We start from the raw sequence: 23250 nt of genomic DNA, 5'->3' as shown, positions 1-23250 counted from the left end.
AATAGGCCAATAGGCCTTTTTACATAATGCTTAACCATCTACCGTTGATTCTAAGAAGGGCATTCACTTCATTTTCTTAGAAGAAATATCACTTAACTTTTGGAACTATTTGGAGGAATTGATCCGGGTTGTCTAATTCTTTCAGTAGATGAATATGATCTCGTCACTAAATTTTTGCATACATGTTGATTTTTTTTCTTCATTAAGCAGTCAATGATGATCAGATATGATATCTCAGATATATTTCCTATACCGGTCGTAAACGTTCAGTCCCCCTAACTTAATCCTAATTTTATAAGATTTTATTGTGGATACTGCCATCCGACTTGTGTGTTTACTGAGGAAATATTTACAGGTGTGACACCTTTTCACAATGAAATACCAATTATATGGCACGATCCTTGTACACTAGCGCACGTTAGTTGAAATACACATTTTAGATATATAGTTATAATTGTCTTATTTTTATCCCCTTCTCTCTCTTTCTCTCTCTCTCTCTCTCCCTCTTTTCCACAGAGCTTTCCAGACAAGGTAATTTGAAACCAGTTCCAAGTAGACCTATGTTACTTTTAGCTATTTTTTGCATTATGGGACAGAAGTATATAATCAAATTGTGTCATTGTATGATGTCAATCGCTGACATTTCGTGGTTTTTATTGTTGCAATTCAAGAATGATTAGAAATATTTATATAAATCAAATTTTCTTTAATCAAGAAGAACACTTTCCCATATATCAGATACACAAGCTTAAATTTGATAAGACAGTAGTAGTTGATTCTATTTCAGACAAACTAAATATAATACATTACAAAGTTAGATGTATTTTTTAAAAGAATTATTGTGCCAATGCACGAAATTCCCATATTCATATAGTTGTTAGAAATCAGATCAAGTGACCAATACGTTCAGTGGAAATTTAACCACAATAATAGGCACTTGAAAAATGAGGTTGCAATTGGCATATAGTTTAAGATCATTGATTCTAAATTACGGTCCGGGACAGAATTAGGGTGGCCTGTTACAAAGTAACATGACTGTGTTTACTACGCAATAACAACCTATAGAAGTAGGAAAGAAATATAACTCGAAGAACAAATACGTTTATGTTGATGAAATTTGGTGTAATAATGGATAAGTAGTTGATCCCACAACAGGATATCAGGGTTTTACTTCGGGCATGTCGGGTGTACACTGCAAAAACTCTGGTGTTGATTTAACACCAGCCCGGAATCTATGTCCACATCAGAGAAGTGTTAAACAACACCAGTTTCGTTTTGGTCTTACACCGGATAGGTGTTTATACGACACCAATTAATATTAAAACAGCATCGGTTTGATTCCAAACTTAAGTAGTTTCAATATTTCCCTGGTGTGGTGTTAATAATCAACATCGGAGTTTTTGCAGTGTATGGAGCAATACTGTGGATAGGTATGAGTAGAAAACTAGTTTAGTTTGACGGTTTATAGATATATCCGAAACAACTGATTCATTTGTTTCCCTCATATTATTTTTATTATTAGGTGGCAAAGGTATGGTCAATAAGACGGTTACCACGGAAACGCCGGAGTCGATGACCACGACTACCACTATGCCAATGACTACCCCCGAACGTATGTACTGCGTCTCTTACTTTACCAATATTGCTTGAATCTGGGTTTTTTATCTGCTGTATCCTTTAACCCCCTACTAATCTCTTAGTTTGGGATTAAGCACTGTTTGCCACAGGTCTATTGATGTGTAGAGTATTACAGGGGATCCCAACCTTGGTCATAAAATGTTGTGCGAGAACAGGGACGGATCCAGGATTTTCCAAAGGGGGGGGGGGAAATTTTTCGGAGGAAAATTTTGATTTTGGGGGTTTTTTTTCAACCACAAATCAAGGATATTTCCTACCTGAAAAAAATTGACAAGCAACAAAAAAAAATCAAAAGAGGGGGCACACCTCTGTTTTAATGGCAATTTTACATTACAAATTTCAATTTTGCTTCTCAAAAGGGGAGGGACACGTGCCCCCTGTGCATCCCCCTGGATCCGCCACTGTGCCAGAAGGAGAACAGTAAGTAAAAAACAGAATGGTGAAAGTTTGAAAGAAATCGGAGAAGTAATAAGAATGTTATGCTTGTTTTAAAATTGAAATGAAATTTTAAAATTGATAACTTTGTAAGTAAATTATGACAATCGGCAAAGACAATATTTCCATGGGCCATGTACTTAATTATCAAGGATTTGTGATTTTCCTCACAAGTACCTATTTCCCTGGAGCAGTAAAAAAATATCACTCTGGTAGCATATTGTTTAATGTCCTCATGAAAAAAAATATAATTTGAAGTAATTTATTTTGAAAAAAAAGTAAAAAGTAATTTTAGCTATTATTTGGTTTGGGGTAAATGGAAGATAAGTCCTCGCCTTAACATCGTATGACATCACAAATGCGGCCAATTTGAAGTCTTGAAGTGATTACCAATGTTTACAACTTTGAAAATTCATAACTTTCTTATTGTTTGTCCGATATTGTTCAAACATTCACCTATCAGCATGTCTGATTTTTCTTTTTCCTCTAAAAACAACTTTTTATTTGGGTATGGATTACCCTTTGAGAATAGTGAGCTTAGTAGGTTAGATTGCTCTTTCATTTTGTGTATTTGTGTGTATTGTATTTCTTTACATGATTTATGAATTTTCCTGCATGGTAAGGTCTTATTTGCATTAATTATTTTGTATTGACCTTATCAACATTTGTCATCGTATTCATCTACATTAATTAATTACATTTAGTTGCTGCATTTGTAACTGTAACTCATTTAATTTCCATTATTATTCTACTTTCATATTGTACTTGCTTTTACATTCATCTGTTTGTTTGCACTTTTGCATTTTGTTTTTGCATTTGCGTATGCATTGCATATGCATTTCGTGCTTGTATTGTTAATTGTGTTTGCTTTTGTATTTGTATTTACATTTCATTAAAATATGAATTTGAATTTGCCTTTTTTTGCACTTTCGCATTTGTTTTTGTTAATGCTTGTTGGCAATTTAATAACGACGATAACATCAGAGATGACCACCTCATCTATGGATACCACAGTGGATATTACCACTCCAGAGCGTAGGTATATTTTGCACTTATACAAGAATATAATTGAATCTGTCAGGTTATTCGAAACTTTTTGATGAATATATACGTGCATGCTTATTTATTACTACCTTGATAGGGATATCCTTTTCATTCATTCATTAATTCACTCAATCACTCACTCATTCATTCATTTATCGATTCATTCGTTTGTTTGTCACATTTATTATATCCATGCCGGTAAACAATTCATTCGAAGCTTTTAGTTGTATGCTCTTACATATATACATGTATTTCAACTTTATATTGTCTCATTTTAATGATCACTTTCATGGACACAGCCAATCGTATGTTTTTTTTAGGGGCGGGAGGGGGGCAAATATACGCGAAATTTTCCAGAAAACCGAGAGAGGGAGAGAAGCAACGGAGCTGTGTTTTTTTTTAATAAATTGATGGACCTAGTACACACTTTATGTAGAATCTGAATGAACTATCAATAAAATGGGGGGGGGGGTGAAGACTTTTGTTGGTGTCACGGGGGTCACGGGAAAAAGCCCATTCACTGCGAATTTAAGCGGACTGCCGTGCATTGTTTGCCGTAAGAACTGAATGAATTCTGTTTTGATAAATAGATTTGGCCTTTGCTTTTATAATTGTATATTTTGGGGGTTTTATGGCCGTGCGAGAAAGGAGAATTGACTGCTCATAATAGATCCATAGAAATCAGGTGTGGGGTCAGGTGATTGCACAAGTACAGAACATGAATAACAACATGGTTAAACACACAAAACGCCCTCGCATAACAAACTTCCACAACTTATGAGAAATGTCTCCACCAGTTTGGGTAATGCCACATGGGGATGAGCGCCCCCTTTTTTTTAAGGTAGTCGGGAAAAAAGTGGAGAAGGTAAAGGGGAAAAGAAGAAGAAGAAGTAAGAGGAGGTAAGAAAGAAAAATGATGAATTTATTCAAACGAAGTCTTTGTCATATAATGACCCCCGCCCCCCCCAAAAAAAAAAAAGACGTCGACTTTACGTTGTCTCACCCCCCCCCCTCCTCCTATCAAAATATCTTTGCGTCAACCCTGGTACTTTTGTTTTACCTAGTATTTTTTGTCATATGATATAATATCGAACACCTCCAAAATAACGCATAAGTCCAAGTTGGGGGTAACCAGGGGCTGATATTATTTTGTTATACTATTGAAATCTACTGGTAACATTCTCATTTACTTAATCGCTTTATGATCGTGTGGACCTATGCTGTTGTTTCTACAATATCTATTTACATGCCAGTGTCTTCAAAATTATCTAGAATTTTCTGTCTTAAAATTTTTCTTTTTTTCTTTTTATTTGTGGATAGGGTCTATTTTCCCCCTTGATCTTTAAGTTCACTCATGGATGAATGTGTCCAGTATTTGCGTATTATAGCAGAAGTGATCTTTTTTCAGCCGGTCTTTAGGGTTTTTGTTAATTTCCCAAATCCTAAAACAATTTAGGTAATTTGTTTGGAAAGTTAATGTTTTCACGAATTAAAAATTGTATACAAATAACGTGGCTACATATGATTTTGATTTCTCTTTTACATTTTCTCCATTTTATAAGTTTTCTGGGCCTGAATATATACCCTGACATGTATTTCTTTATGTAAGGAAACACAACTGCCGGAAGTTAAAAAGGATATGTAACTTATGATTTCAAGCTGTACTTGGCATCTTATAATTTGAAGTGATTGTTATCATCATCGTGATTTGTATAAGGGTTCAAGCATTTATTATTGATGGTAATTTTTCTGATATACTTTTAATCAATGTTGAATCATTACATTTTTTTTCAAATACAGCTTGCTTGATGCCAGAGAATGTTTCCGTTGGTAAGTTAAATCTTTTTGTCTGTATCTGGCAAGCAAACTTTCATAATTATCATGTAATGTTGATTTGATTTGATTGTGTATTCTCGGCGATTGAATGTTATGAAATCATTTATTTTATAACCTTGTTATTCACATTTTTATCGTCATTACTATCATCATTATCTTGGTGGGCGTTTTTTATTTCGAGGTGGTGGGTTTGAAATTAATTTTTCAGCATGCTATCTTTGTACTTTGGAATCATTTTTAAATAAAAAGCCATTGCATGAATCAGAAGGGCTCTTCATTGAATATTTCAACTGATTCACTCGTCAAGAAATAAATATATTCTTCTTGTATTCATGTCAATCAGTAAAGGGGATTTGCATTTCAAAAGGTCCTTGAGCGTACATGATTCATAAATACACCTACCACAATAGGAGTGTCTGTGAAACGCAGCAAACAACGACCGCAAGAATTTTTTCCACAGTTTTGACGGAATATACATTAGATTTGACAATGCAGGAATTGGACCGTAAAGATACCTGTTGGTAAAATTCCTCGGCTTCAAATCCAAGAACAAGCAGGCCTGAAAAAAAAGAGAAATTGCAGGGATGGTGTGCAAATTTTAAGATTTGATATAAAAGGCTTGTCGTTGGGGGCAAAACTGACGATACGATTAGGGGGGACAAGGGGTATGGGCCCCGGCCAATGAGAAATTATTCAACGAAGATTGGTATTGTGTGTGGGGGGGGGGGGAATGTGAAGTTTGATTGATTATAAGCCTAGAAGCATTTAGACAAGACCAATATGGGGATAGTTTGAGTTCAAGGAGCATTTTGGGGTAAAAGTTGGAAACCGGTCTATTTCACCTAATTTGAATGTGCTGAATCTGATAAGACCGGTTCCCAAGCCAATTTTTCATGTTTTGACCATCTAATTTGCATAAACAAAATGGCTGCCAAATTGACCATTTATAATCTTATTTCTGCAATATTCTTTTATAATATTCGCTTTCACCCATATGGATATTGCAAAATCCTGCATACATAACATTTACCATTCGAGAAAATTTTTATTTCTGTTTGCGGCTAATTAATTATGCAAATTTATGCATATTTTTAATATTATGCAATAATTTGATAATTACACCTAAAATGCTTATTATTTTGGGTACAAATAGCATTTGTATCATTATGATAATTATTTGGCCCTTAAATATAGTATTTAGGTCAATATTTATATGTATTTTATTGTTCTTTGATATTTTTTTATGTTCTTCTTGTATTTTCTGCCATTTGCTTTGTATATGTTTGATATGAGATCTTTAAAAACTAATGTCAATGGCAAACTAAGCTTCAATGATTGAATCATTTGATAAACTTCTTTTGCCACAACTGTTAATTGTACTTAGAAACAAACACACACATGCTCCCACACCCACACCTGTATACAGAAAGTAATATACTTGCAAGGTACATGTATATTACACATGCCCAATATAAAACACATTGATGTTTAATTGCTGATCCTATAATCATGAGTTTAGAAGTTGGAAAACCTGTAATAATGCTGATTTTTTATTTTGAAATAGATATAGTAACTTGTTTTATATACCCTTTATAATTAGATCTAATAATCAATTAAACGTATGAATTATGCAGTGTACATGTAGTTTATCAATCGGATTTAAGTATCAGTACATTGTTAACATCCTTGTAGCAAAAGAGAGAGAGAATCTGCTGGTCAGACAGCAGATTCTCTCTCTCTCCATCAAAAGTGCAATCATATTAGTTAATCAAAGAACAATTTGCAATAAATGCAAAGGGTCTGTATTACTGGATCACTTACTATTTTTTGGTTATTATCGATTGTATTTATTTGCCAACGATACATTTTCCACAATTCAACCATCAAAGTGATAACGGAAAACCACAGCTTCTATCCAATCCTCTCCTTGGAAGATTCTTTTACGAACGATATTTTACTGTATACAGAAGAAGAAAAGATAAAAACATGGGGCTAAACACAGATTAGCCCCACGGTAAAAACATGGGCAAAACAAGAAGGTTTCTAGCCCAGTCACTGCACAATGCAGAACAAACTTTCACACTGCGTCCTGTGGTTGAAAAGTGCTAGGGATGCCTGATGAAGGCCAACCAGCTTGGAGACAGTTGCAGAAGTCCAGTCTTGAGGCCATCCGGTCATGGACAGGATGGATGATATTTTCCGTATCACCTCATGTAAGACAATGTCTGATCTCAGCAATTCTTTGGAGCTGGTAATATGCAGATTGGCAAACATGTGATGTGTGTTTCTTCATGCTTATTGTTCTATCAAAGACTACGCCAAGATATCCAACCTTGCATACTGGAGACATATATAGCTTCCTCACTGATTAAGACTGGAGTTGTAGTCATAATAATTACGCATATGGAGCTCCAGGAAGTTGACCTTCATCCAACATCGAATCCTCAATGGCAGCATCAACAACAACACCTGCACGAACCTCTCTATCTTTTAACCTTTGGATCAAAAGTGAGGTATGCAGCTGGATGTCATCAGCATAGAAGTGTATATCAAGACCATGTTGCCACATTATAGAGCCAAGAGGAGTGATGTACAGTTTGAAGAACAAGGGACCAAAGACAGACTCCTAAGGAACTCCATAGCAAAGGGTAGTCACAGGAGACTGCATGCCAGTGATGAAGACAGACTGTCAGTCTCCCAAGAAGAATGCAATGTTCAGTGGTATCAAAACCGGTTGACAAGTCAAACATATTAACTAAGGCAACTGCTTTCCACATAGAAAGAGATTTCCTGGCTCTACAATCGAAGAAATTCTCGACCTAGACTTTGATGGTGATATCCAGACTCGCATACAGCCTAGAGTTGGGTAAGCTATTGGATGTTGTTGGGCTTGATATCGATCAAAAAGAGTGGATTGATAATCACCTACAGGAACCCCAAACATGCCAGGAACCCACCATCCTCTGAAAGATATCTTCATATCTTATGAAGATATGAAGGCATATGAATACTAGAACTTCGATAAATGGCCAAGGGGACATCAGACAATTCACTGCAGTATTGAAAAGGTGCACTCCAAGCATTTTAACACCTAGCTGAAACAAGATCTGGTCAGACAGCAGATTCTCACTCAAGACAAAAGTTTAGGTTTTTTCTATGGATTTGTGACATGAGAATCGGACATATCTCAAAAACACAAACACGATGACTTCGATACGAACTGCCTCCGCGGAACACTTGTACTAAATTGGTTTGATTTCTACAATTAGAGATGTTAGAGACTGTTATAATATGAGGCTGCCCATCAATCAAGCCATTCAATGGAACACCACATCGATGATATCTGACACTGATCATTCAACACTCCGAAGGAAAAATTGTATATCAAGCTGGGGGAAGCTGGATGCCGCTAAGTTGGACGAAGCGGCAATCCTTGATAGGACAGTTCCAGTACTGCATTGGAAAATATATATTACGGAGATGCACATGTAATCCGTTAATGAAGTCCAATGATCAAAATTTGTTATTAAAAGGACATGCAGTGATTTATTCGTTGTGGAACTTTAGAACATCACAGTCCGGCTTTTAATACATGGAAAACGGTCTAACTGATAGGCAAAATGAGTACTTAGATGGTTTATATGTGGGTTCAGTTCTGATATTTTTTTTTTTAATTGAGACAATTTGACCAGCATGATGAAAAAACACGTAAGACATCTCACTTTCAGCAGAAAGTTTTCACTTCATTTTGCTAACGAAAAACACACTAAATATATATACATGTATGTGTGATAAGATTCTGTTGGTCGGGGAGCATAACCACTCCAAAGGATATTAATTGCAACTGATTGACTACTAGGAGTTGAGAATTACATTACTGTCATGATTCAGATTTAATAATTCATCATCTAAAATTGTAAATACGAATTTATTGATTGATATCATAATTCAAGAAACCATTTTATAATCAATTTTTATGCAACTAATAGCGACATTTGCTTGAATACAGATAGGTCCATGAAAATCGCTGGATCACCACCAGTGTGCTTTTAAATGGGAACGCCCTCACTGCAGGACTTTACCTTTGTATGCAGATGTGGGTCTGGGAGTTGGTGTATCTGTTTATGCCCATAGTACGAACAAAATATGTAAAAAAAGTTTTAAATAATTAAATCATTGAAGCTAATTATTTTCTGCAATTGAAAATCAATACTTTGACAGATTCCATAACAAAACATGTACAATACAAAAGGTACAAAATACAAAGAAATACATAAGAAATTCGAAAACAATAAAATGAATTATTATTTACTGTGGTATTATGTTCTAAGGGCCGTACAATTATTTATAATGATGCAAGTGCTATTTGTACCAAAAATATAAACATTTGAGCTGAAATTATCAAATTATAGCACAATGATAAAAAATATGCATAATTAATCAGCCGCAAACAAAAATAACAAATTTTCCGAAAGGTACACTTATGAATGCAGGATTTTGCAGTATTCATGTCCGTGAAAGCGAATATAACGAGAGAACATTGTCGAAATAATATTCTGAATTGTCAATTTGGCAGCCATTTTGTTTATGCAAATTAGGCGGTCAAAACATGAAAAATTAGCTTGGGGACCGATCTTATCAGATTCAGCATATTTGAATTGTGTGAAATAGTCCGGTTCAAAACTTTGACCCCAAAATGCTTCTTAAAATTTATATATAGGCCTCTTTTTCCAAAATGGCTCTTGTCTATGCATAAATTTGCATAATTAATTAGCTGCAAACCGAAATGGCCAATTTCCCAAATTGTACATGTTATGTATGCAGGATTTTGTAGTATACATGTTTATGAAAGCGAATATAATAACAGAACATTGTAAAAATAATATTCTGAATGGCCAGAATGGCAGCCATTTTGTTTATGCAAATTAGGTGGTCAAAACATGAGAAATCAGCTCGGGAACCGGTCTAATCAGATTCAGCATATTTGAATTGTGTTAAAAAGTCAAGTTTCCAACTTTTACCCCAAAATGCTTCTTAAAGTTTATATAGGCCTCTTTTTCCAGAATTGTTCTAGTCTAATTCAAAATAATGCGAGCGTGCGATTTGAAAGAAAGAAAAAAACATGTGAGTTTCGCTCGCTTGAATTAGATATGTACAATATAATCACCAATACGCCGTAAACTGTTCTGCTTTTGCGAGAAATATTTTTAGATAAAATATTTCGAGAAGGCGGTTATATCAAGTTGAGCGCCTGATGGCGCGATATGGTGATCGATAGACATTAAAGTGTTGGGAAATTAAAGTATGTCAACATGGCTCTGATTAAGGGAGGCAGTTTCATTTTCCACTACTGGGATGGGGGGGGGGGGTCCGTGAATCTTTCCCGCAAAATAGGTTTTTGATCATTAGTATGCAAGGAAACTCTCGATCAGCGAGAAAATTTTTTTACATTTATATAACGGTATAAATGGTATAACTTATTCGGCCAATCGGATATTGTTTATCGTCGTCAAAGCTTGTAGTGCAGTGGCATGCCCTTTCTGGAAAATGAATTTCAATTTGCTTGTATACGAGAAAGCTAAGCGACCGAGGAAGAGAATTTGTTATTCTAGGCCGGGGAAACATACACTGTAAAAACTGCGGTGTTAGAACTGACACCAATTGGTGTTAATAGAGGACCACACCCTGAGGTGTTGAAATTACACCCTAGAGATTAAACATAACACCAAAGAGTGTAAATGTAACAACCAAAGGTGTTGTAATAACACCTATAGGTGTAAAACTAACACCACTAATTTAACACCGGTGTAAAATAACTGGTGTGGTCCTCTATGTACACCGGTTAACACCACAGTTTTTGCTGTGTAGCGTTTTGAATATCATTTCTAAGTATTATTATTATTTAACACGTGCACACATGGTTATTGAATTCTTGATTCATAATTATTAAGAATGAATGCTCTTGGGTTCAGTCAGTGATGTGCCGGAAACATAGAACCCTAGACTTTTCAAGACATATTTGAAGTCAGGTTCCTTGACCACTCGGCCACGACGCTTTCACATTCAAATGTTAAAAATAGCTTTCCATTAGCAGGCAACCGGAGGAATGACTGTCATGAATGAATCCCGATGCAGTGATGTCATAATCCTACATGAATTAGTAAACATATTTGCGAATCTCTTTTCAATGAAATTAACCGTAGAAGTGATATTAAAACGTGTTATTAAACAATTATAATGTAAATTACGGAAATGGTGTTTTGATGGATTTAATGCAACCCATGTATGATTATGACATCATTATTCATTCATGGCAGTTATGCCTTACTTTGGCGCAAATCAAAATTTACATCAATGCAAAAAATACCTCGTTATCATCGAAGCGTGAAATATACCACATGAATATGGTACCATATTTGGGAGAAGATCAAGCCATTATGATAATCATGTTTCCATGATATGTTTTATTCTTGAATCAGGGATTTGTGAGGTGTCAAGTCCTCTATTTACTCACATGGTAGATCGCTCCATCTCCCTCCCTCCCTCTCTCTTCTTTCTTTCTTTCTTTCTTTCTTTCCTTCTTTCCTTCCTTCCTTCCTTCCTTCCTCCCTTCCTTCCTTCCTTCCTTCCTTCCTTTCTTTCTCTCTCTTCCTCTCTACTGTTCCTGCTTGATCATGATACATTATCAATTTGCAGAGGAATTTGACCTGGTGGTCGGTGAGGTACTAAATGTGACGTCACCATGTTTCCCCTCCGAGGACGACCTTCCTCCCGGCACGACCATGGTGTTCAACGCTCCGGACGGATACAGGGTCAAGATCTCCTTCAGCGAGTTCAGATTCGAACCATGTAAGACACACGAAAATACGTTAAAGAATGATAAGAAATCAACCATCTTTCATGTCTTAATTAATTATACTGTATTTCAATATTTTTACATTCCTTCACCGTTATTTTTATGAATTGATAAAATGTATAGATGGGTTATAGATACCACTTCAATAACAACATACCCCCAAAAAAGAGGACCATATAATGACATTGTTTTTAAAATAAAAAGAGAAAAAACAACGTAACCGAATTTTTAGACAGAACGAAAAATTTCAGTGATTATTCTGGAAAAAAAAACATTTATCGATTTATCGAAATTGGAGTCGAAACTATTAGAAATAAATCAAGCATTTAGCGTTTTAAATGAAGAACATCCGGAAGAATAGGGGCGATTTTTTTTCTTCAATTATCCGATGTTCATTGCATAAACAAACAGTGGTTTTTTAGTCTGAAATGAAACTGGGGGAGGGGGCTGCCGCTCCATCCCCCACCATTTTCCAAAACCGTGTACAGAAACGTATGACCATCCGATTGTACTTTTTTTGCATGTTCAGCCCCCACTTTCGGCTCATCCCCTCCCTCCCACAACGCTGTTTCAGTGAACTGAGTTACTTTTAACGACAATGGCCATTTAAAAAAAAACTTTCATTCTCCCTGGACAGATGGACTGAATCGAATATGGTTAGGTAACGGTGACGTTCCGAGGTCCTCCGAAGGGTTCATAGGATTCTTCCAAGGCTACAATCTCCCGCCCGACTTGGTGTCTGCTGATAGCACTATGTGGTTGGTGATGTTTTCTCCTTATGATTACATGAATGCTGCATTTGAAGCCGAGGTATCGGCCGTCACCGATCAAGGTAAGGGCACTTCCGGAGACGAAAAAAAACAGGACGGTCCAGACAAACAGGGGAGGATGGAAGTTTTTTTTTCTAAATTCGATCTGCGCATGCATATTCTTTAAAAAAAGTGCCTGGACTGAGCATGTGTAGGTCTTAAAGTTTTCATCCTCTATGATTTCTAGCACATAGGCCCCTAATAATGATAATACTAAGACGAATGTGCTGCATAGTTTGAAAACGAGTACAAAGACCCCTATTTTGATCTCTTAATCGTACCTTCCTATACTTCTTTGCAATTTGTGAGGAAAATTAATTTAAATGAAATAGAGCATTTTTGTACTTTAAGAAATTCTAATCGAGATTTTACAAGTCTTTGTATTAACTTTACGCATCATTTTGTGCAAACACGATAACATCATCATTCAACATCTAACGTTTTTTCAAGGTTTTGATCGCCTGAATTAAAGTCCCGCCTTAGTTTCGATTGGCGAAATTCTGAGCTCAATAATGAACCTATTAGTAGGGTCCATGGTTTAATACATATTTGATCTATATATACCAAATCAAATCTATGTAAAGTCTGATGTGAACCGCCGGATGCCCTTAAGTTCGTCGCAGAAAGTGTTTCACGACTGTTGAGCTCCTTAAGTGAAAAAATATTCGCTTTTGATCTGCATCCTGCACCCCGCCCCCCTTTCTCTCTCTCTCTCTCTCTCTCTGTGTCTCTCTCTCCGTACAGACGCCCAAATAAACTGCACAGGTACATCTCAACAATGTCGGTATGCTTTGATGTGTTTCACTGAAGAAGAAGTGTGTAGTGGAGAGTCTGATTGTCCAAGTGGAACCGACGAAATTGGATGTGGTCAGTGTTTATGGGCGGCTAAAAGGGTCAAAATTAACCATCTCGAAAATTAAGAAATTCTCAGACATAAATTTAGTATCCCAGCCTTTCAGAAATAAAATGCAGCCTCTCAGACTCTCTTGGAAATGAATTATTTTTGTGATAACATAATCATATCCCCACAAAACTGTGATTGTGTTTATTTCCAAGAATTGTTTTAATTTCGTGTAAACTGATGATTCTGCAGTTGTCTTTATTTCTGTGGTTGCTTTACTTCTGTTGTTATCGTTACTTCTAGAGGCTTCTTATTTTTGAAATTGTTTTATTTGCGAGGTCATCTTTATCCGAACGATGACATTCATTTGTAAAATATACTGCTATTTCAATTACGATATTTTTGTGAATATGTCCTATAATTCTAAATCTTTTATCTGTGATTGACAAGATTTATTTCGGAGTTGTCTTTTATTTCTCAATTATATCCATTTCTGGTTAAATACTTTAAATAATAAATAATAATAACGTTTTATTTGCCCAGGGTAGCCACTTCAGCTAGGAAACTGCTCTACCAGCGGGCCCTGCATAACATAACATGTTATTTATGTTGTTTATTTCTGACTTATGTAATAGTCGTCCAAAGTAATGCATTCCTTTCTTACTGTTATATTTCTGAGATACCACATTTATTTCGGAGAGTTTTTTTTAATTTGAGGTTGTTAATTTTGGCCCTTTTTGCTGCCCATAACTGTTTACATTTTAAATGATCGAGATTGGCAAAAAATTATGCTGCTTTGTGTTTCACATTTATAACAGTTTTTACTTTATTATTATCCAGCACTTCTCCGTCCCATTCGACAGCATTATTTGCCATAAATCTGCCGACAAAAGAGAATAGATTTATCTTAATAGTGATTCAGTTTGATTTGAAAAGTGTTTTTATTCAGGAGAATTCAGAATTCTGTTCGTTTTCCTGTTCTATATTGTTTGTGTGTGTGTTTATTTCTCTTGAAGCGCCATGAGCACTGAAAGGTGGACCTGTGCGCTATAACTGGAAATATAATTTCAAAATCATTCTATGCTTTCAGGTATCTTGTACAAGAGGCTTTGTAATCATAATTTATAAATTCGTCTCAGTGTGAGCACTTTACTTTGACCTGTTTTTTCCTTTTATTTGTTTAGATTGTTTGGATGCCCGAGATATCAAATGTCCAGATGGACAATGTATCCGACGTGACCAAATGTGTGACGAGTTTCCGTCTTGTGACAACGACAATGTCAATTGTAGTAAGTTCGTTTTCTTTTGCAACGAAATCATTTAGATTTATCATCACTGGGGTATAGATGGTGGCCTTGGGGAATATTGACCCCCAAAAATTCACGATTAAGAAAACAAAAGAGTAAAGGGCAAGAAATGGAAAGGAGAGGGGTGAAACATGACGGTTTATTTCCAATTCGTCTAATGCAAATTCGTCCAATTGCCAACTCGTCTACTGTTATTTGTTCTACCATCAGTTCGTCCACTCACCTGGTCAACTTTCATTTAAGGACATTTCGTCTAATAACCAGTTGATCCAATAGTCATTTATAGTCCATATACCATTTGGTCTAATTAAACCTAAGTGTTAATCGGTGCAAAATGAATGAAAAGAAAATTGGTATTAGACCATTTGGTTATTAGACGAAATGGTAATAGACAAGCTGGTGATTAGACGAAGTGATGATTGGACCAAATGGTTATTGGACTAAATGGTTGTTAGAAAAAATGAAGGTAGACCATGTGGCATGTGGACGAGTTGGCAGTAAATGAGTTTGCAATTTGCCAAACATGACATCATTTAATGAATATCATGTCAAAATCTATCAGAAAATCGATTTTGTTTTAAAAGGTCCAAAAATATTGTCCTGTACGCCAGTCCGACACCTCGGAATAGTAGAAGTAACAGTAGAAGTAGTAGTAGTAGGAGTAGTAGTAGTAGTAGTCGTAATAGTAGTAGTAGTAGTAATAGAAGTAGTAGTAGTAGTACTAGTAGTAGTAGAAATATTAATAGTAGTAGTAGTAGTAGTAGTAGTAGTAGTAGTAGTAGTAGTAGTAGTAGTACTAGTAGTAGTAAGCAGTAGTATTAGTAATAGTAATAATAGTAGAAGTAGTAGTAGTAGCAGTAGTAGTAGTAGTAGTAGTAGTAGTAGTAGTAATAGTAGTAATAGGCCTAGTAGTAGTAAGTAGTAGTAGTAATAGTAGTAGTAGTAGTAGTAGTAGTAGTAGTAGTAGTAGTAGTAGTAGTAGTAGTAGTAGTAGTAGTAGAAGTAGCAGAAGTAGTAGTAGTAATAGTAGTAATAGAAGTAGTAGTAGTAGTAGTAGTAGTAGTAGTAGTAGTAGTAGTAGTAGTAGTAGTAGAAGTAGTAGTAGTATAGTAGTAGTAGTAGTAGTAGTAGTAGTAGTAGTAGTAGTAGTAGTAGTAGTAGTAGTAATAGTAGTAGTAGTAGTAGTAGTAGTAGTAGTAGTAGTAGTAGTAGTAGTAGTAGTAGGAGAAGTAGTAGTAGTAACAGATCTTCATTGAAAATTTTTCATTGTATTTGTAGGTCTGAAGAGAACTTTGTTGAATGTTCAATTTTTTTCAATTAATTATACACCAAAGCTATAAAATCATTTGTGTAGTAGATTTGCTCGCTCTCTTTTGTTTTCTTGTAAAGTCCAGAAATAGTGCAATTGCCATGATTTGCATTATCATGATATGTATTTGTTTAATCTTTGTGCAGCCTTTCGGTGTCCAGAAGGATTTAACATATCCACCTTACTATTCTGTGATAGTGTCAACGATTGTGGGGATCATTCAGATGAACAACAAAATTGCGGTAAATCTTTCCAGAAGTCTTTTATTTTTGCACAAAATAATGTCGGGCCCGAATTTTCCAGCAAAATACTCTAAACGGGCTTTCTTTCTGAATGAATGCAGAAGTAACTTCTTTAATGCAGGGTCAATCGAAATTATGAACAGGGCCCTGTCTTACAGATAGTTGTGATTGATCAGATCAATCACAGATAGTTGCAATTGATCAGTTCAATCGCAACTATATATAAAATGCTCGTTTGTTAAAAAAAAAACCTAGATATGAATGTATATTCATACATTATCATACATTGATTGATTTTTTGACAAATTGGTGTATTCTCCTTTGTTAACAAAGGACATTTTACTATTTCCTGTTGAAGAAATTATAGCACTGATGGATTGCCATAGAGTTGCCATTGATTTGATCAATACTCTTTTTAAGACTGAGCCCGGCGCGCACTACGCGATTGGGGTAACGTTCTATCAGCCTTTTGCTAACTGACCATTTGTCGCCTCTAGCCTGTATGGCAACTTTCCCTGTTTCTGATTGGCTGAGAGACTGTTACTATGGTAACTGTCGGATAAATCATCCGAAAAGTCCTGTCATAAAACACTCCCCCGAAAATAAATCAACGTATGACATCTGAACGATCAAAGCTCCGAATATTTCTGTGAAAATATAAATCTAAATCCTGCGAGGATTATTCTTTCTCTTTCTAATGTTGCTTTGATGTTAATGATGCATTTCTTCATTAACATTATCCAATCTGCGAAATGATAATGATATACACATATATATATATATGCATTTTTTTATCAATTTGTAGTAAAAAAAGGGGAGGTTATGAAACAAAATAAATCTCAAAATAAAATCAATGGTCAATAAGTGTAAGAGACTGAAATGTGATGATATATTTATACAAGTTTGAAATAAACATTATATGTGTTGGTCTTTGTGATTGCCAGCTTGTGACCACGAGAATCTTCACTTATGTGGGAGCGGGGAGTGTATCTACGATTACAATGTATGTGATGGCGTATCGCAGTGTAGTAACGGCACCGATGAGGAAAATTGTGGTAAGTAGATAACGACGATGATAACCGCAATGATAGCGACGATGATCTCGATTATTAACCAACCTTTAATGATTGTGAACATCTCCTCAGACTTTTTTTAAACTAACCAAGAGTTGATTGAAATATTAAACAACTTTTTGTTAACCAAGTCCTTTTATTTAATTTTGCATGTAATTTAATTTGTTTTACAAAAACTTGGTAGGTTCGTGTTGGAATTAATTTCTATACTGGGTGAAATGTCCGAGAGTGCAGTGGGGTTTGCCACCCTTCTAAGTTCTTGGGGTTGGAGGGGGAGACGAGGCCCTGGCTCTCCGTGAATCCCTTGTTTGTGAGTACTTTAATTGGCGAAAAGGCCTTGTCTCACGGTGAGCATGAAATTATGTGAAGTATGATGACAATGATGGTTGTGAATGAATATGACGATGGAATTTGCATTTTTTTTTAACTTCATTATCTGATTCGTGAGATGTTTCTGAATGTTTCGTTGACAAAATAAAAGGTGGGTCAAACGTGTGGTCTAGTGGTTTGAGCTTTGGACACATAATCGCAAGGTTGTGAGTTCAAATCACAGCTCTGCCATTGTCCCCACTTTGATTGAAAAGGCCCAAGACATATTTATAAGATCAGCCACTATGCCTGATTAATTTAGACGTAAAATGTTTCCTATATCATTGGTTATGTACAAGCTTGGCGTTTATCAGCAAAAAGTTTTCCTGTCAAGTTCCTACGGCAGTTACAAGAAACAGAAACAAATACATGACAAAAATGGCAAAGATGAAGATGATAACACTCTAAAACTCAAGGTTTTTAAAATAAATCCAGATTGGCTGGGGATCGTGACCAGCCGAATGTTGGATTTATCTTAAATCTCTAGGATTAACTGTCAAATCTCAAAAGATTTAATTTCAAATCTTTTCGATTTACTTCTAAACCTGCAAGGTTTAAAATTAAATCGAATATTATGTTGGTCACTATATTCACAGCCAATCTGAGCTCCGTAACACATAGATGATAGCGATCAATCACTAAATGAATTGACCAATCAAGATCAATGTTACACGCGCATTTTGTCGCAAAATACTGACTAGGAACCAATGAGAAGTGTTCTTTCATATTTACTATTCTTTGTGTTACGGAGCCCTGGATTTATTTTAAATCCTTGATTCTTAAAAGGTATGATAATAGCTGATGATGATGCGGATGTGGATGCTGCTGTTGTTGCTGATGATGATCGTGACGACGACGACGATGATGATGATGACGGTGATGATTGATGATGATTGATGATGGTGATGATGATGATAATAATAGTTATTGTGATGATGACGATGATTATGATGATGTTGGAGATGATGATGATGATAATAATTATTGTGATGATGTCGATGATTATGATGATGTTGGAGATGATAATGATGGTGCAAATTATGATGATTATTATGATCGTGAATTTCTTCCTATATACCCATTAATCTCAGTGCAGCACAATGTGGGTAAATTTCTTGCTGAAGAAAAACACACCATGGTTGGGAATCAAACCCACGTCCCTCAGATTGAAAGACGAGAGTCTTAACCACTAGACCACGACGCCCCCGTCGTAATCGTCGTCGTAGTAGTAGTAGTAGTAGTAGTAGTAGTAGTAGTAATAGTAGTATAGTGCCCAAATTGGTAGAGATGAACACGATGGACTTGGATGATTTCACCAAGATCCTGGTGTAAATTATGTAAAATACTGATGGTATCTCAGTAAAGAATACGAGGATGATCGTATTGAATTAAGGGGCATGTACAATATTGTGATCGCTATTTATCATTTATTATCATGATCAATTCTGTGTTTTCCAGTTTGTCAGAGTTGGCAGGTGATTTGTCCGAACAATAACACATGTATGCCCTGGTGGATAAGATGTGACGGTGTCGACGATTGCGGTGATAACAGTGATGAACAGGATTGTCCAGGTATTTGATATATTATGTGAGGATAAAGAATAGGAGTAGTAGTAGAAGGAATAGTAGTAGTAGTAGTAGCAGTAGTAGTAGTAGTAGTAATGATATAGTCATTGTACATTTATATTTATTTATTTCTTGGTCAGAATGGTCAAAGTGGGTCGATATGCTAGAAAGTGCAGAACACACAGAGCAGTGCTGTATGCGTGCAAACTTGGACCACTGTTACATGATAAACTGTGTATTCAAAACCACTGAAGCGAGACCAATGATATTTTTTTCATAGAAGTTAGAACATGAGATGAGCTTTCTAGTTCCATACATTTCATTGAGAATAATTCTTATTTTTGGAAGTAATTTAGCCGCATATCAGAGGGACATTTTTTTTGGGGGGACGCCTGTATGTTAAACAATAGTGGAATGGAATGTTATTTTTTCCAATATATTTTGTTTGTATATACATCACAGTGTGTCATGAGAACGCATATGATTGTGGCAATCATCAGTGTATACCAGGTTCTTATCGGTGCGATGGACTCCCTGACTGCTATGACGGGCAAGACGAGGAAAATTGCCGTAAGTTTTCAGGAGCAACTGCAGTTAATTTATTAGCATAATACACTCTTAAAAATATTGGGCAACATACTGTCCCACACAACAAAACAATATTCATTTCTTGGTAGTAGTAATGTGTGCTTTTGGTGAAAACTACACAGTATGGGTTGAAAACTACCCAGAGTTGGATAATTTTTAAACCAATTGTCGTGTGGACAGTATGTTGCCCCAACATTTTAAGAGTGTATAAAGAAGAGATGTCGAAAAAGACAAGAGAAAAGAGGACGGTTACTTCGATCAACGCATGTTTTTATAACCTACGGCATGTTTCGAAATTCATTATCAACAAATACGTATCAGATATTTGTGCTGAAAAATCTGTAATATTAATAGATGATGGTTATCAGTATGGACGTAAAACTGCGATGCTTACATTATATGTGCTAAATATTACTTTTACCACATCTATCATTGCCTGTTTTCAATGGGCATAGATGTTTTATACCATCTTGGTAAAATTGTTTAATATGCTAATTTTATGTTTACTAATATACATGTATAGCCGGAAACAATTTAATCAATCACTAGGTTAATGTTTCTTGTTATTCCCATATAAGCCATATATACCTGATTAATTTACATTGATACACTTATCTCATAAAAAACTCCCTTTAAGCAGTTCTCCCAACCTTATTTGCATCCTTTTCATTTGTTTTCTCCGGCACAGTTATATATTATCTTCAAGTCTTTAAAGAAATACCATTTGTTTATCATTTCTGTTTTTTTTTATTTACTCATGCAAGCAAACGAGTTACTGACTTTATCCCCAATTATTCTACTCTACTCTTTTTTTAAATGTCAACATATAACATTGATTTTATTACTTTCACATGTCATTTTGTTATGATCATTGATATTGTATATATTTTGTATTTTACCTTCTAAAGAATTTCACAATTCAGCCTTCGGCTGCGAGAAGTGTTCTTGATAACCAATTTCAATTTCCATTATCATGTAGCACCACCGCAACCATGTCAGGAGGGCGAGTTCCAGTGCGAGGACGGAGCGTGTCTGCGCCAGGCCCTGGTATGTGACTACGTCGAACAATGCGACTACGGTGAAGACGAAAATGCAACACTCTGCGGCAGAGGTATTAAATCTTGATTGAATATTCATTGAATTTACCTTGTCTTTGACATGAATTTACCTTGCATCTACCTTAATTTTGCTTTGAAATTACCTTAATCCACCAGTAAAATGTATACCTTGAAATTACCTTGATTAATATTGAATTTACCTTGAACTTGCTTTGAATTCACCTTGATTTTTGCCTTGAATTTTTATTAACCTTAAATTTACCTTGATTTCTCTTTAAATATACCAGAAGAATACCTTGAAATCCCCTTGCATTTACCTTGATTCTACCATAAATGTACCCTAAATCTTTCTTGAATTCACCATTAAATTGCCTTGAATTTATTTTGGATCTACCCTGAATTTACCCGGAATTAACCTTGAACCTGCTGTTGAATTACCTTGTCACATTCCAACTTATTTCATTCACGTACATTTTAGTAATATCCAAAATTACAATTTGTATGTAACTTTCTTATGTGTAAACGTATATGTGGAGGATATATCTCTGATACACTGACATATTTGTATCGAATTCTGGTTCATGCACATTAATTTAAATTTTTTAACAATAGACAATATTACTTTACTCGTTAAAGCTCGTTAAAGTTTCATTACCCCCCCCCCCCTATCCTAGATGAGGAAGACTGTTACCAGTGTGGAGACGGGTCTGATTGTATCCCTTGGGATTGGATATGTGACGACGTAGCTGATTGCGGTAATGCAGAAGATGAGGACGACTGTGGAGAAGAAGGTAAGGGTTAAATTAGTCTACAAATGTAGACCCACATCTGCAGTGTGTAATATGCACAGCCGATTCAAGGAGTCTGCATAGCAGACTAGGTCTACTGAGGCTGCAGATCGCTTCGCTCGCCCTTTCAGGCTAGTTTGCTTCGCAAACAAGGAGCAGATCCCACCTCACGAGCCATTCAGAGTCTGCATAGCAGACTAGGGTTAAATAGTGGCAGAAAGCAGGGGCGGATCCAGGAGGGAGGGGGGCACATTTTCATCGAGGAATATTTGACAAGCAAACAAAAAATTCGCACGTACAATTTGACAAGCAAAAAAGGTCCCTACCTGTGTATGAACGACATATTCCCATAACAAATATTTGATGTGACTCTAAGGGGGCGCACTCGTGTATGAACTACATGTTTATATTAATAATATTGACTCTGAAAGGGGGCACAGCTGGATGTCCCCACCCTCCCCCCCCCCGATCCGCCACTGGCAGGAAGAAATCAAATTAATCGAATATAGGACCACTCAAACTAGGGGTTTGCAGAAACACCATAAGAAATTAATAAATGACTAAATAAATAAAATTTGTAAAGAAATAAATAAGAAGAAAAGATAAATGAATTAAAAACATAGAAATAAAGATAACGATGAGAATAGAATAGATAAATAAATAAACAAAGTTAATGTATCTAAGAAAAAAAAGTAAACAATAAAAAATTCTGAATACAACTAAATGTTAACCATCTTTGGAGTTGATAACCTTTAACAAATTCTCGTAGAGGAATATCTCAACCAATGTTTTTTTTTTCTTATCCAAAATTATGAGAAGGTTAATTCGATCATATCTAGACTTGAGTTCATATTTTTTAATCATATTGTTGATCCATTCTAAATCAATATTTGACACTTTCTATATAGCTCATAATAGCTCGGAATGTGTTATATTTTCAATCTGGATGCTATTCCAAGTCATGTAAAAGTGTGAAAAATGAAGTTATAAAAATGACGATTCATCATCAATCAATTGGCATGTTCCGTAAACTTTGTCAAGAAGAATAGATTTCTGTAACAAACTTAAGTACTTTATAATAGACACTGTTCAGTACACTCATATATACATTTTTGATATTCTCATTCGATGTTCTTGTTATAGTAAGGTACGTGTATTGAATTTCATCTACAGTATACCGACGTGTGAGAAAACCCTAATTTCTCCTATGTTCCTTATTCATGTATATCGTCATGAATAAGTATGTGAAAGACAAAACAATAATTATGTTTCGTCATTAATCTGATGCAGTTTTTCAAAATCTGAATTAAGCTCTGGGGCCTTAATCAAATTAGGATTACAAGTATAATCAGAGTATGGTCGTCTTGATCGACGTATTAATATAATATGATATTTATAGGCATACTATTTATATCCTATTTTTCCAGGGGGAAAAATTATAGTATTGAATAGTCTTGTTTTAATATTGAAATGTTGCCCACTCACTCTCTC

At 35.4% G+C, this 23250-nt stretch overlaps 1 protein-coding gene across 2 annotated transcripts in view; it reads left to right on the top strand.

Moving 5' to 3' along the window:
* Positions 1–23250, top strand: part of LOC121420324 (suppressor of tumorigenicity 14 protein-like) — a 42025-nt gene that overhangs the window by 6000 nt on the left and 12775 nt on the right. Inside the window, exons 3-16 of one of the 2 annotated variants that reach the window (XM_041614915.1) lie at positions 517–531; positions 1523–1612; positions 3058–3108; positions 4918–4947; positions 11650–11802; positions 12447–12641; positions 13363–13485; positions 14644–14748; positions 16222–16317; positions 17262–17372; positions 19218–19331; positions 19788–19895; positions 20893–21024; positions 21646–21762. In XM_041614915.1, coding sequence (XP_041470849.1) covers positions 517–531; positions 1523–1612; positions 3058–3108; positions 4918–4947; positions 11650–11802; positions 12447–12641; positions 13363–13485; positions 14644–14748; positions 16222–16317; positions 17262–17372; positions 19218–19331; positions 19788–19895; positions 20893–21024; positions 21646–21762 — 1440 coding nt within the window. The remainder of the gene's footprint in view (positions 1–516; positions 532–1522; positions 1613–3057; positions 3109–4917; positions 4948–11649; positions 11803–12446; positions 12642–13362; positions 13486–14643; positions 14749–16221; positions 16318–17261; positions 17373–19217; positions 19332–19787; positions 19896–20892; positions 21025–21645; positions 21763–23250) is intronic. The other variant, XM_041614921.1, reaches the window with a different exon arrangement.

This window comes from Lytechinus variegatus, chromosome 1, assembly GCF_018143015.1.
Source record: "Lytechinus variegatus isolate NC3 chromosome 1, Lvar_3.0, whole genome shotgun sequence".
Taxonomy (NCBI): Eukaryota; Metazoa; Echinodermata; class Echinoidea; order Temnopleuroida; family Toxopneustidae; genus Lytechinus; species Lytechinus variegatus.
Note: the sequence above shows the minus strand (reverse complement) of the source record. Positions and strands in the feature narration are given on the sequence as shown.